The sequence below is a fragment of the Cyclopterus lumpus genome, chromosome 1 (genome assembly GCF_009769545.1).
Source record: "Cyclopterus lumpus isolate fCycLum1 chromosome 1, fCycLum1.pri, whole genome shotgun sequence".
In the NCBI taxonomy this organism is placed as follows: domain Eukaryota; kingdom Metazoa; phylum Chordata; class Actinopteri; order Perciformes; family Cyclopteridae; genus Cyclopterus; species Cyclopterus lumpus.
The window spans coordinates 6150604-6163144 of NC_046966.1; the positions used below are offsets into that span (position 1 = coordinate 6150604).

Genomic DNA, 12541 nt, shown 5'->3' on the forward strand with positions numbered 1-12541 from the left:
CCCACCCACCCACCCACCATGCCCACCCTTTGGCACACCGTGGGCATACTGGGCACACTTTGCTGTTACTTGTACTGAAATCCAGGATTGCTACTTAAGGAGTGTTTCTTGCACCACTGATTTTAAGTCGCAGTTGTATTATATTGTATTCCTTACTTTAAATAAATACTGCAAACGCTCTCACGTGCGGAATGGAATCGTAGGATCAGATGGTGATGATGATCTTTTTTTATGCGATTCTGTCTCTCATATACGATCTTTGCTCGCCCCTCACAGAAGGGGCGTGCCGGAAAGCACGAGCGCCTTCTGACGCTTCAACTGTCCCGTCTGTGTGAGTGGTAGCTGGCTCAACACGGCGGCGGCATTGACAGCCCGGCTTACTGAGGCGGAGGAATAGTGAAGGCACCGCGTCAGAGTCCCGTTTGTCTAACGGTTTGTCTCACGGTTTGTCTCACGGCCGTCTGAGCGGCGCCGGCTGTTGGTGAACCAGCGTGAACCGGAGCTGACATGCGAATGTAGCCGTTAGCAAGCGAGCCGAGGCCGAGGAGAACTGGCTGCTCGTGTCCTTCAACCAGACGGGAGCATCAATGTTTAACACGAGCCCGTTTACCGAGCTCGTCGACGCCGAAGAGGAGGATGCGCAAGGACGTGCGGATATTATTGGTGGGAGAGCGTAAGTGAAGCTGTGCACTGGTCGTCTGCAGCGTCAGCTGGACGAGGACCTCATGCTGATCAGTCCCTATTGTGGCTCTGTTTTGTAACGGAGTGTTATGGCTCCATATCAGAGAGAAAGGAACAATAAATCCCCTCCATCGGCCGTGGCTTTCTAAAACAGTTGGTAGATATTTCTTTTACACAACTATCCATTCGAGTCACTTGATTGTGGGTTGTACCTAGACTTGGACTAGGATGCTCCTTTGTAAATGGGTTTAGGTCTCAACTTTTGAAAAGATATTGCAAGCTTATTGTCCCATGTTTTCCTGAGAGGAACATTTAAAATCCTTTCCCACCCCAGCAAAGCCAAATACATGCATCTGATTTTACAGCGAGAAGAAAGCTATTTGAAGCTCTTGCTCTGTCAGGTGACATCTCTCCAGAAGTGACCTCCAGAAGGAAAAGATCATTTTATATTCCAATCGTTCCACCTTCACAGGAAGCCCAGCTGTTTCCAGAATGATATAACTCTCTTTCTCATGATAAATCAATAAATGATGTCCCCACGACTACAATATTAATTGAATTGTCATTGTTTTGTTAAGCGAATGTGGTGGCGTGTTTGCTAAGAATCTGGCTCATTTGCACTGAACTCTCGCTCCTCTGCCTCCTTTCGACAGCCAAAGTGGGGAAGACCTCTCTCATCATGTCGCTGGTCAGCGAGGAGTTCCCGAAAGTGGTACGGATAAATGATTATTCTGTCAGAAGTTGGCGAAACCGCGACAAACCGGTTGTGAACTGGTTGTAAACGTGTCTGCGTGACGTGAGTGACGACCATGTTCCGTTTATCCCAGGTTCCCTACCGAGCTGAGGAAATCACCATACCTGCAGATGTCACACCAGAGAAGGTTCCCACACACATCGTGGACTACTCGGGTACCTTAAGACCATTTCGTTTGGGATTAAAATGCATCGAATTGTGGTGACATTTGTACAAAGTTCTATGTTTAGAGCACTTTCCTGTTTTTTAACTGCAGTCCACACATCTTTCTCCTGCAGAGGCAGAGCAGACCGATGAGCAGTTGTTTCAGGAGATCTCCAAGGTCAGTCGGCGCGTTGCGCTCTCCTGTTAGAGAGAAGTGCTGAGTTCAGGCGTAAGCCTCATGGCTGTCTCTGTTGGTCTCTCTCGTAGGCAAATGTGATTTGCATCGTCTACTCTGTCAACAACAAGACGTCCATTGAAAAGGTGAGCTGCCGCTGCGCCTGGCATTTCCATAATTGGTTTGTATTGCAGTTGAACTGTAAAACTTGTGAGGTGGGCGGTGGGACACCCGAGGGTGATGATGTGTTCCATTTGAATCCTCCCTACCTTTTTGTTTTCCATAGGTGACGAGCCACTGGATCCCCCTCATTACTGAGAACACGGACAAGGACAGCAGGTGTGAACTGTTCTAAAAATAACTACGAGTTTTCTTTGTCGGCTCAGCTTTGGGCAATGAAACACGAGGTGAAGAGGCCAGTTCATGGAGTCCTTCTGGTGGTGGTTTGAAGTGGTGACTTTCAGTACTCACAAGTGCTTCTCTGTAAGCGGAGAGCTGAAGTGGAAATGCACTTCAATTTTTTAATTCGTACAAATTAGCGGATTCAGCCTCATTCTCCGTTTTTACTAAAAAAAACACATGAAAAGACAAAAGGCCACTGTTAGATTTAGATGTCATGTTCTTTTAAATAAAATGCTGTGTATGTGGTTCAGGGTTCCTCTGATTCTGGTGGGGAACAAGTCGGACCTGGTGGAACACAGCAGCATGGAGACCATCCTGCCCATCATGAACCGCTACAGTGAGATAGAGACATGCGTCGAGGTGAGAGACTGTTTTAGATTTGGCTACCAAACGCTTCCATATTCAGGCTGCTGGTTCAGACAGACGATTGATGTGCCGCTCAGTACTCCAGCTCAGAAGGGATGTAAACACAAAGGGAAATCAATATCTTCTATCGTTATTACACGGAACATGAAGGGGGGAGGAAGTGTCAATAATAACTGTTGGCTGGAGTCATTTTAGGAGCCAACACTAACAGGATTGTTTTTAAGTTAACATCCAGACGGTTTCTTTTTGACTTTATTAGCAGCGCCCTTTAAGGGATTTACAAGTCCACTGAAGGCACTTAAGCTGGTGTAAAGAATATTCTTTAAAAAAAATACTCAAGGTTGAACTGATTAGAATTTGAAAGGTCAAAGGTCACTTGTTTTGGGCCCATAAGACATCACATGCTAATTAGGAAAATGTTGCCCAAATGTCAAAAAGGACAAAGTGATGACATTTTAGGACAGACATGGATGTAAACTGCAACTTTACTGGTTGTTGGAGGCAAACAACAGCGAGGATCCTAGTTTCTACATTTGTTATGAACGACGCACATTTTTTGCTCATGTTCAGAGTTCACAACGAGGAAGCCTAACGGCTGGATTTAAATACTTGACACCTGTCGCGACCTAGACTCAATGTTTCTTTGTGTCGCTCAGACAGATCAGATGTGCTAATACCCCTTCTGACCCTGACTTAGCTCCTACACACATACTGTACATGTACTGTGTGTGTATATATATATATATATATATATATATATATATATATATATATATATACATACACATAACACACAGTGTTATAGAGCGTATTGGTAAACAGTATACGTATGTACATTATTACCAAACCCCCTTCTTCCTTTTCTTGTTTATAGTGTTCAGCAAAGAACCTGAAGAACATCTCGGAGCTGTTCTACTACGCCCAAAAGGCGGTGCTGCACCCCACAGGTCCTCTTTACTGTCCAGAGAGAAGAGACGTAAGAGCAGAAATATACTGTGCCAATTCTTTTGTTTTTGTGATGCAGATGGTTGTCGGCTTGTTTTACATCAATAAAAATTTCCTTTTGAGAGAGTTATGAGAATTTCAGCAGGTGAATTACGATATGCATTTGTCAAAGGAAACTTCTGATTTCCCTTTTTTGATTCCCAGATGAAGTCCCTTTGTGTCAAAGCCCTGACTCGAATCTTCAAAGTGTCCGACCTGGACAATGATGGGATTCTCAACGATAATGAGCTCAATTTCTTTCAGGTAAATTGGCTCGTGACTGCTTTAGCCGACAAAGTTAACAATGGGGTTATAAAATAAAAAGAATTAAAAGGTCTTGGGCTCCTTTTGACGACAACAATGTGATCGCTCACAGCGGACGTGCTTCAACACCCCACTAGAGTCTCAGGCGCTGGAGGACGTCAAAAATGTGGTGAGGAAGAATTTGAGCGATGGAGTGTGTGACAACGGACTCACTCTGACGGGTAGGAACGCACGGATCGGCCTCCTCATCATCCTCGTGTTTACATGTGCACACAAGTCTCTTGTCACATTATTACCGGATCGTGTTAGTCGGTTTTCTCTGTGATATTCTTCTCCAGGCTTCCTGTTCCTCCACACCCTGTTCATCCAGCGAGGTCGCCATGAAACAACGTGGACGGTGCTGAGGAGGTTTGGGTACGACGATGACCTGGAGTTAAATCAGGACTACCTCTTCCCTCCGTGAGTCTCAGCCTTTTTTTCTTTCTTTTTTTTTTTTTTTTTTTTTTTAGAGATACAGCATCAATTCCATCCTTAATAAAAAGCCTCATTATTTCCCTCACTGTGTGTCGGGACTCACGATTACTCTTTAAAGGGTAATACTGTACTTTCCTTAAAACACAAAGCCCCCTTTTTGGTTCAATTTAAACATTTTGATTAAACTGTCAGCACTGTTAAGCCTTTAAATGAGATGATGGATTCAGTACTTTACATAACACTGTAGCAAGGAACCACACCTACACATATTTCTACTGAGGACCAGGAAGCAAATTAAAACATCTATCGTCTTTTGTATAAATGTTTTCTGTGTTTATCTTCTGCTCATTGACCATACCTTTCACTTTGACCTACACATGGCTGTCTCCAGGTTGAAGCTCCCTCCAGACTGCACCACAGAGCTCAACCACAATGCCTACCTCTTCCTCCAGAGCATCTTTGACAAACATGACAAGGTGCGATCCTGTAAGCCCGGTTCTCTGGTTACTTTACCCTCTGCCCTCGGAGAGGCTTTCACGGAAAGCTGCTCTGTGCGGAACGCTGCACCAAACCACAATACACCGGCGGAGCCACCGCAGACCACCTGCTGAGGCCAGATTTGTCACTGGGGAGGGATTGACAGAAGAATTAGGTTAGAGTGAAAGTCAAGGAGGGGAAAGGTGGCAGCTTGTACCATGATCTGCTTTCGGCCCATCTGTGAGCGAGTGCTCCAGTCCATCATATTTGTTTACTCGGGTAAAGATGACAGGCGGCCAACTAAGGAGCAGCATTTGTCTTAGTTTGCCGTCGCACGCCATCCCGAACAGTAACCGACCTTTTGCGTTTATCAGGACCGTGACTGTGCCTTGTCACCAGAAGAGACGAGCGACCTGTTTGATGTTTTCCCCTACATGCCCTGGGGTCCAGATGTCAATAATACAGTTTGTACTAATGACCAGGGCTGGATCACCTACCAGGGATATCTCTCCCAGTGGACGTAAGTGGCGACTCATTAAGTTTAGGGCTATGCGCAATGTCTTTTTCTATTTTATTATTTTTTTTACATTTGAAGCTCCTATTTAGATTTTTCAAACAAAGCTTAGAATGTTTGTTATATTTTGATAACGCCATCACCCTAAAGAAAAAGATGTCATTTATTGTGCTGTTGGATTTCTGCTGGACTGTCGGGCACGCGGGAGACCAAACTGTTTTTTGACCGCAGTAAAATGTAGTTTTAATGGCAACAAATATTGACTAAAGCAGCAATATTGTATTAGATAAAAAAACATGGAAAAAAATCGATCCTTTTAAAAAATATATATTTTTGTGGTCAATACATTTTGACTCTTGACTTATTGAAACTGTTTGGACCACACGAGTCAGAAACAATCCTATGCAGCCACCACTGGAATTTAATCCATAATGATATGATTGAAAACTGATTGAGAAAAAGAGGGTTTAATCAGAATGAATAGATAAGCAAAACAATTATAATTACCGCGCAGTTTTTGAGTGTTTTTTTTGTTTTGTTTTTTACATTTAAATTTTGAAAATGATGCCTAACATGGGCAGAAAAGAAAGTGCAAAGATGACACCAATTGTCTGATTTGTTAACAGATGCAAAACTAGATATCAAACTTGGTTAGAATGTTACACATATCTTTCAACACTTTTGATAAACTATTTCCAAATTGTTATCAGGAAACCACCAATGCTCGAGTATTTCCCGTTTGCTCGGTATTTAACTCGTTTTGTGTCTTTTGCCTTCAACGTGCATTTGTTCAGGTTAACAACATATCTGGATGTCCAGCGCTGCCTGGAGTATTTGGGTTACCTCGGTTACTCAATAATTGCTGAGCAGGAGTCCCAAGCATCAGGGATTACAGGTGAATTACACCATCACAACTCCTTCTCCATATTCCCGTTCAAAAAAGAGTTGTAGATCTGCATAAAGGTTTATTGTGATATCATCATCCCCCCCCCCCCACCCCTTCCCCTGCACAGTGACCAGAGATAAGAAGATTGACCTGCAGAAGAAGCAGACCCAGCGCAGCGTCTTCCGCTGTAATGTCTTTGGAGACGTTGGCAGCGGCAAGAGCGGCTTCCTGCAAGCGTTCCTGGGTAGAAACCACATGGTAAACAGAAATAAAAACCAGATACTTCTCATTCTTGCATACATCTGTATCTAACGCAGACTCAAATCAGAATTCGCCCACGGCTGCTTTCAATCATAGTTTTATGTCATGATCTGCTTCCACGTGATGTCTCTTCTCTCCTTTCAGCGCCAAAAAACCATCCGAGAGGAACACAGATCCTACTACGCCATCAGCACAACCTATGTTTACGGCCAGGAGAAATACCTTCTTGTGAGTTTCAAAGATTCCCCTTGCATTACTTCAATTACGGTCAACCAGCCGGAGGTTGGCTGGGCTTACCGCATTCACTCGATGCTCTTCACAGTGCACTGCGACTGAAAGCTTTTGCAATTCATAAATTAAATATGGCAAATTGTATGTGTGTGTAACGTTTAGGCAACAATATGGCAAATTGTACGTGTGTGTAACGTTTAGGCAAAAACACTGAATGCCCCAATATTGGTGCTTCCTTTAGCGAGGCAGATTGAGCAATTCATGCGCAATGGTTTAAATAGTAAAAATTTTAGTACAAGTTTAGTCGAGCACCTAACTATTAACTGTACTTTTTGTCTTTGAATAACGTTTTCACACACGGGCGTGCTCCCTGTGCTGGCGTCCACAATGAAACACTTAAATGCCGTGGTGGTAATCCAGGCCACGACAGCTGACCACAGTGATGCAGAGATTATTGGCAACTATCTGGCCTGTGACTGCTGTTGAAACTCAGCCATGGTCTTCTAACTACTTCCCCCCAGCTTCATGAAGTGTCCCCTGACTTTGACACCCTGTCTGATGCCGATCTGGCCTGTGACATCGTCTGCCTGTTCTATGATGTCAGCAACCCTTACTCCTTCGAGTACTGCGCCACAGTCTTTAAGGTAAAACCGTGCGGGCATTATATCGAAAGATGAGCGACACTTTAACCTTCAACCGCCGCTCTCTTTACCTCCTCAGCAATACTTCATGGACAGCAAGGTTCCATGTATGATGATCGCAGCGAAGTCGGACCTGCCGGAGATCAAACAGATGTACGGCTGCAGTCCTCTGGAGTTCTGCAGGAGGCACAAGATGCCACCTCCCCAGTCCTTCACCTGTAACACTGCAGCAGCACCCAGCAGAGACATCTACACCAAGCTGACCACGATGGCCATGTACCCGTAAGTATGGAGACACTTGATTTGGATTGGTTGACCTTGGTTGTGTTTTACTGCATTAGTTTTGATGTCTCAGTCTGATCTCAGTTTTCTCTTTTGTGTTTTATGAATTCAGAACAGGTGAACAAATAGGTGTTTACCATGATAATCTTTATTTGTTCTTTTACAAAAGATGTTATCCGTGAAAATGTTTTTTTATTTCTTTAGGATCATTTTTCAATTGTTTGTCGTTGTAGTACTTATTTCAGCCACAAGAGGCTGAAGCGCACCACGACCCCATGTTCTAAATAGTTGGTTTTCATTTTCAAATTTTTTGAACTTACAATATATGTACTTTTTGTTTTAAGAGCACATGGGAAAAATGTAACTCACCTGGAAGAAAACACAAAATCATTTGCCAAGACTATTTTCCGAAGTCCTAAACTATTTAGGTCAGACTTAAGAAAATTGACGAGCAGAATTTATTATTTTTGCTTGCGTCTCAGGGCATCACCATTGTTCCTAATAGCGTGTAAATAAGGGATTTGCAGTTGTTCCTGCAGCTGGGTCGTACATGGCAGGAAATCCTGTCTACAGATGGGATGCCTTTCTTCTTCAAATCCCCACTAAGCTCGGGTCTGTGACTTCCCTCCATGCCTGTGGATAAACCCGCTCCCTCAGGGAGGGGCTCCTACTCTCCAAGTGTCCGTATCGGACGTGATGCACTTCAGTCTCCATTGATCCACTTCCCCGCAATCTGGACATGCTGCTGTTGCTCTCTGATGGTGGTTTGCTCTGAGTAAACGTGCAGTAGTGTTGATGTCCCCCAGAGGCTCACACTCCTGCAGAGCTCTGTCAACGCACAGCGCCTCTCTGCACGTCACAGATTCAAGGAGCATTTATTCTCATCACTCAACTGTTTTGAGAATATTCCAGGGATCATATTAGTGTACTTGATTCCTTCTTCCAGATGGTTGGATAATCCAGGGACCTAAAAGTCTGTTTTCCTTGTTGTTCATGGGTTCTGGCTCCCCGGCAATGAGCCTCATACTACTCCTCTATTGTTGGTGGCATCTTAAAACTCTTATCTTGTGCCTTTCTTCCTTGTGTGTGTGTGTGCGTGTGTTTTAAAAAAATACAAACTGTGTGTTGGTGTTTTTGACTTCCCCATATCTCTCCTCAGCCACGCCCGGTTGCGCTGCATGTGCACTTGTAACCGGTGCACCTTCTGCTTGTGTCAGAACTTCCTCAACTCTGAGCTGCTGCAGACGGTCAGGGCCAAACTCTACGCTGTTGTACTCAGAAGGTCCTTCTTGCCTTTTTTCAACCCTCTCTGCATCCGATCATTCTCTTGATCGGTCGGCATCGCCTCCTCAAGCTTGTCACGTTCATTTCTCCTTTTCTTTTTTTTGGAAAGTCGTTGTATTTTTACAATTAGAATAGAATGTCTCACGCATTTTCCCCATTAGAATTTCCTGCTACACTTCTACTTTTGAGTCCTCTGACTGTCATTTTCCATTTAAAAAAAGAAAAAAAACTTCTGATATCTTAAGTTTCCGTCTACCTTCTTTGATGTTGCTTCCTGTACTACAGTATGATTGACAGCATGCACTTTTCTATTCTGATCTCGGTCTCGTTTTCATGGCGTTGGCGTCAACTTCCTCATCGTCGTCTCGTGTCAAAACTACAATCCTGCACGTCCGTCATCTGTTTGACTGGCTTTACTTTGTCTTCAGCATGCGTTGAGGCTGTAGCCCTGCTCCGTCATTTCACCCATGTTTTCTTTCAGTGCGTCTTATTTATTTTCATGCCATCCTCCCCATCGACACCTCGTCTCTTTGTCTCTGTACTCTTTATTGTCCTCCCCTTCTCTATATTGATCTCTCTCTTTCTTTCTTTCTTTCTTTCTCTCTCTCTCTCTCTCTCCCTCCGGGCCTGCCTCCCTCTGTTTCACAGACACGTCTGCCAAGCAGACCTGAGGAGCTCGACCTTCTGGCTGAGAGCGAGCGCCGGGGCCACGGTGTGTGCCGTGCTGGGCTTCGCCATGTACAGGGTGCTGCTCAAGCCTCGGTGATTCTCAGGCGCCCGGGTCCAACCCTCTCTGCCCCATGGTACATGGAGAGCTTTAGCCATCAGTCATTGTCATGTTTTGGTGGGAAGGAAATATTTGTCAAACCACACCTTAGCAAACATTCCTCTTTTCTTTTGCATTTTCTTTCGTCAATTTATTGTCATGGGAATAAAAATATATATATATTTAATTTTGTACCCAAATTGCTAATTTCCTTAATTTGTTTTCAAATGTGTGCAAAGTAAAATATCTATATTTATATTAAAAATGAGGGTAAGCTGCTGATGCGCCGTAGTGACTAACATGAGGGAGTTGCATACGTGTATAGCTATTTCTTTTTGGGTTGCTTGCTGAAGGAAATGGAAGGACTTGGTGTCAGCTGTGAGGTTTGCAATAAGGTTGATGCTTTTATTAGTATCAACTATGTGTAAATAGTATGTTTGATATTTGTTTGTCTTTGTTCAAAAGAGCGTCTGATTCACACTCGACACTGGATGCAAAGGTGTTATTGGCTCGACAGCCTGTTTATGAACTCACACAAATGTTAGCGTTGACATTCTCAATGACAACAATCAAGTTTGCTTTTCAGGCCCAAAAACACTTTTAATTTTTATTAACATTTGTACGTCTTAGCAGGTCAATGTTTGATCAGTGGATGTAAATGTGTGGAAGAGTCTGCTGCTCTCTCTCGACCGTTTTTTTCGTGTGTGTGTGCACTCAGATATTTAACATTGACACTTTGTAGCCACTCTGTCAATTTTTTTGCATTTGCATGCTTCTGAACTTCCTATTTATCACATTCCAGCGTTTTAAGACTCGCTGTATAAAAGAACCAGCATGCCAACGTCTCCACATTGCTTTCCACCTCCCCATAATCCAGGGGTTGTACTCATCACGTTTATTGACAGGAGCGCTGAAACCGAGAACAGTCGAGTCACAGTTCGGTTTGACAGCCCTTCTGCCTCGACTGATGGCAGAAAATGCAATAATGTGGCCCCAGCTGTTAACTTCCATGCAATTGGTTCAGTTTGATGTAATCACTCAGCCCTGCCTTTCCAAAAGTTTACAATAAACACATATCTATATGACATCCGGTGTGATGGCGTTTCCTTTCAGTTTCCAAGAGATTTGAAGATATGGCCAGCTGTCACGTGAATACATTAAGGTACTTTGTTTTTGAGTTTTTCTGAACAGCTGTGTGACTGATGCCCGCAACACGATGCAGACGGTATTCTTTAAGTATCGTAAAGGAAGCGTTTACAATTATTTGTGACCATCAGAGCATCTGTAATATGTTTTTATATCTGATAATTCACCACTAAGTCACCTTTCTTTGTATCCCATTCTGACAAGACTAGTTTATATTTATTATATTCCGATAGTAAGGGACAAACATGTATTGACACAAGAGGGCAGCATTGCTTGAGGATGAGAAATCACCAGTGGCTCACTTATCAACAAAATGAGTGGCAGCCATGTAAAATATGCTTTAATTTGCATCAGATTCCATAAAGAGGTCGGTCTGCTGGGGGAGAAGGACCAGGGCCGGTTGACGAGGATAAAAAAAGTCATTTTTCTCTCGACAAGCATATTAGTCTGGAGCAGCTTGAGCTGAACCAACTGGGCAGAGTGTATGGGGGGGGGGAGAACTTCCTGAGGGATGTGGATGAGCGGATCATCTGGTTTACTCAGTGTTGACACTGCATTTGGACATCTGAAGCTGAATTCTCTGGTGCAGCTGCTTTGTCAGGACATTTAAAGCACCACTGCTTCTCACTAATGAGCATCTGTAATTATGTGAGACAGTCAGACACTGTGCTGCAGGAGAACTCCTGTTTAACCACGACAATGAAGCCCCTGCCAGTACTGCTTCTGGTGATACGTGTGTGTGTGTGTTTAATACAAAGAGGACATTGAGGCCTTTCCTTAGAGCAGTGATTCACAAACATGAGTACTTGTACCTCAGGGTGTACTACAGCAGTTTCTACACAGCATGGCATCAGCGGCACCAGCTGACCACCATGATGCAATGCAGAGTGCATGAAAAGTTAGCGAGCAGAGAGGCTGACACAGTTCGCTGAAAGTGACAAACAGGTTACAAGGCTAGCTAGCTAACTAACTAGCTAACAGTAAGAGCTAGAAGTGCAGCTAAAAGTATTGAGTATAGTAATGGGCTGAAATAACTAAAAGTAATTGATAAATGGTTTAATTAGTAAGAAATTATTGATAACTGGCAGCTTAAAGTAACTAATACATAGTTCAAGGTAACTGACAAATGGCTGAAATAGCTAAACGTAACGATAAATGGCTGAAATAGTTCAAATTAACTGATAAATGGCTGAAATAACTAAAGGTAACTGATAAATGGCTTGAAGTTGTAATGGTTGAAACGTGCAGCTTCTGCTGCTTCAGGTGTTTAGTGCCACAAATGCAAACTGGACCAAAGCATTGACAGTTCAATTGTGTGAATGAAAACCACATGTTGTGACAACCTGCACCATTCACAGTGTGTAACATCCAGTTTAGGATCAATGAACACATGTTGAACCTCAACCCGAGTTGGTCAGTGAAGAGCTGTGGCTTAGAGAAGTTATAACACCGACGCAGACTCCCGTCAGAACGAGGCAACACTGGTAATTTATTGGCACCATGAGCTCGGTTTTCCCACATCGCAGGTGTTTTTCCTGCTGTATATCTTGTCTCTCCCCCTCCTTTTTGTTCACACTGCCTTGCCTCCTCCGTCTCTCATGTCTCAGCTCTGCAGCTGACGTTTGTACAGGACTTGTGAAAGCTGCCACGTCAAAGCTTATTTTGTCCAATTAGCTGCTTTTAAATGGAATTCCCGTTGGAGCCTGTAGCTAACAAGACTATAATTCCCTTTTCTCCTTGGTCATATGAAAGATGGAATTTGATCATGTCCTTTGGATACAGTGACAGGGTTTATTTATGAATGGATTC

The 12541-nt window shown here is 43.6% G+C and overlaps 1 protein-coding gene across 2 annotated transcripts; it reads left to right on the forward strand.

Annotated features, from left to right (window-relative positions):
• The first annotated feature begins 275 nt into the window (after positions 1 to 275).
• Positions 276 to 9773, forward strand: rhot1b (ras homolog family member T1). Of its 2 annotated transcripts, XM_034538793.1 has the most exons (20): positions 278 to 673; positions 1335 to 1393; positions 1509 to 1590; positions 1714 to 1757; positions 1847 to 1900; positions 2041 to 2093; positions 2408 to 2516; positions 3397 to 3498; positions 3672 to 3770; positions 3883 to 3991; positions 4109 to 4229; positions 4636 to 4720; positions 5096 to 5241; positions 6030 to 6130; positions 6249 to 6379; positions 6527 to 6610; positions 7135 to 7257; positions 7334 to 7536; positions 8696 to 8818; positions 9469 to 9773. In XM_034538793.1, exons 1-20 carry the CDS (start codon positions 637 to 639, stop codon positions 9584 to 9586), a joined length of 1983 nt encoding a protein of 660 aa, XP_034394684.1. In that variant the 5' UTR covers positions 278 to 636; the 3' UTR covers positions 9587 to 9773. The 2 variants fall into 2 exon arrangements, with proteins under 2 accessions (XP_034394692.1, XP_034394684.1); XM_034538801.1 differs by lacking the exon at positions 8696 to 8818 and having other exon boundaries at positions 276 to 673.
• Positions 9774 to 12541: the final 2768 nt, after the last annotated feature.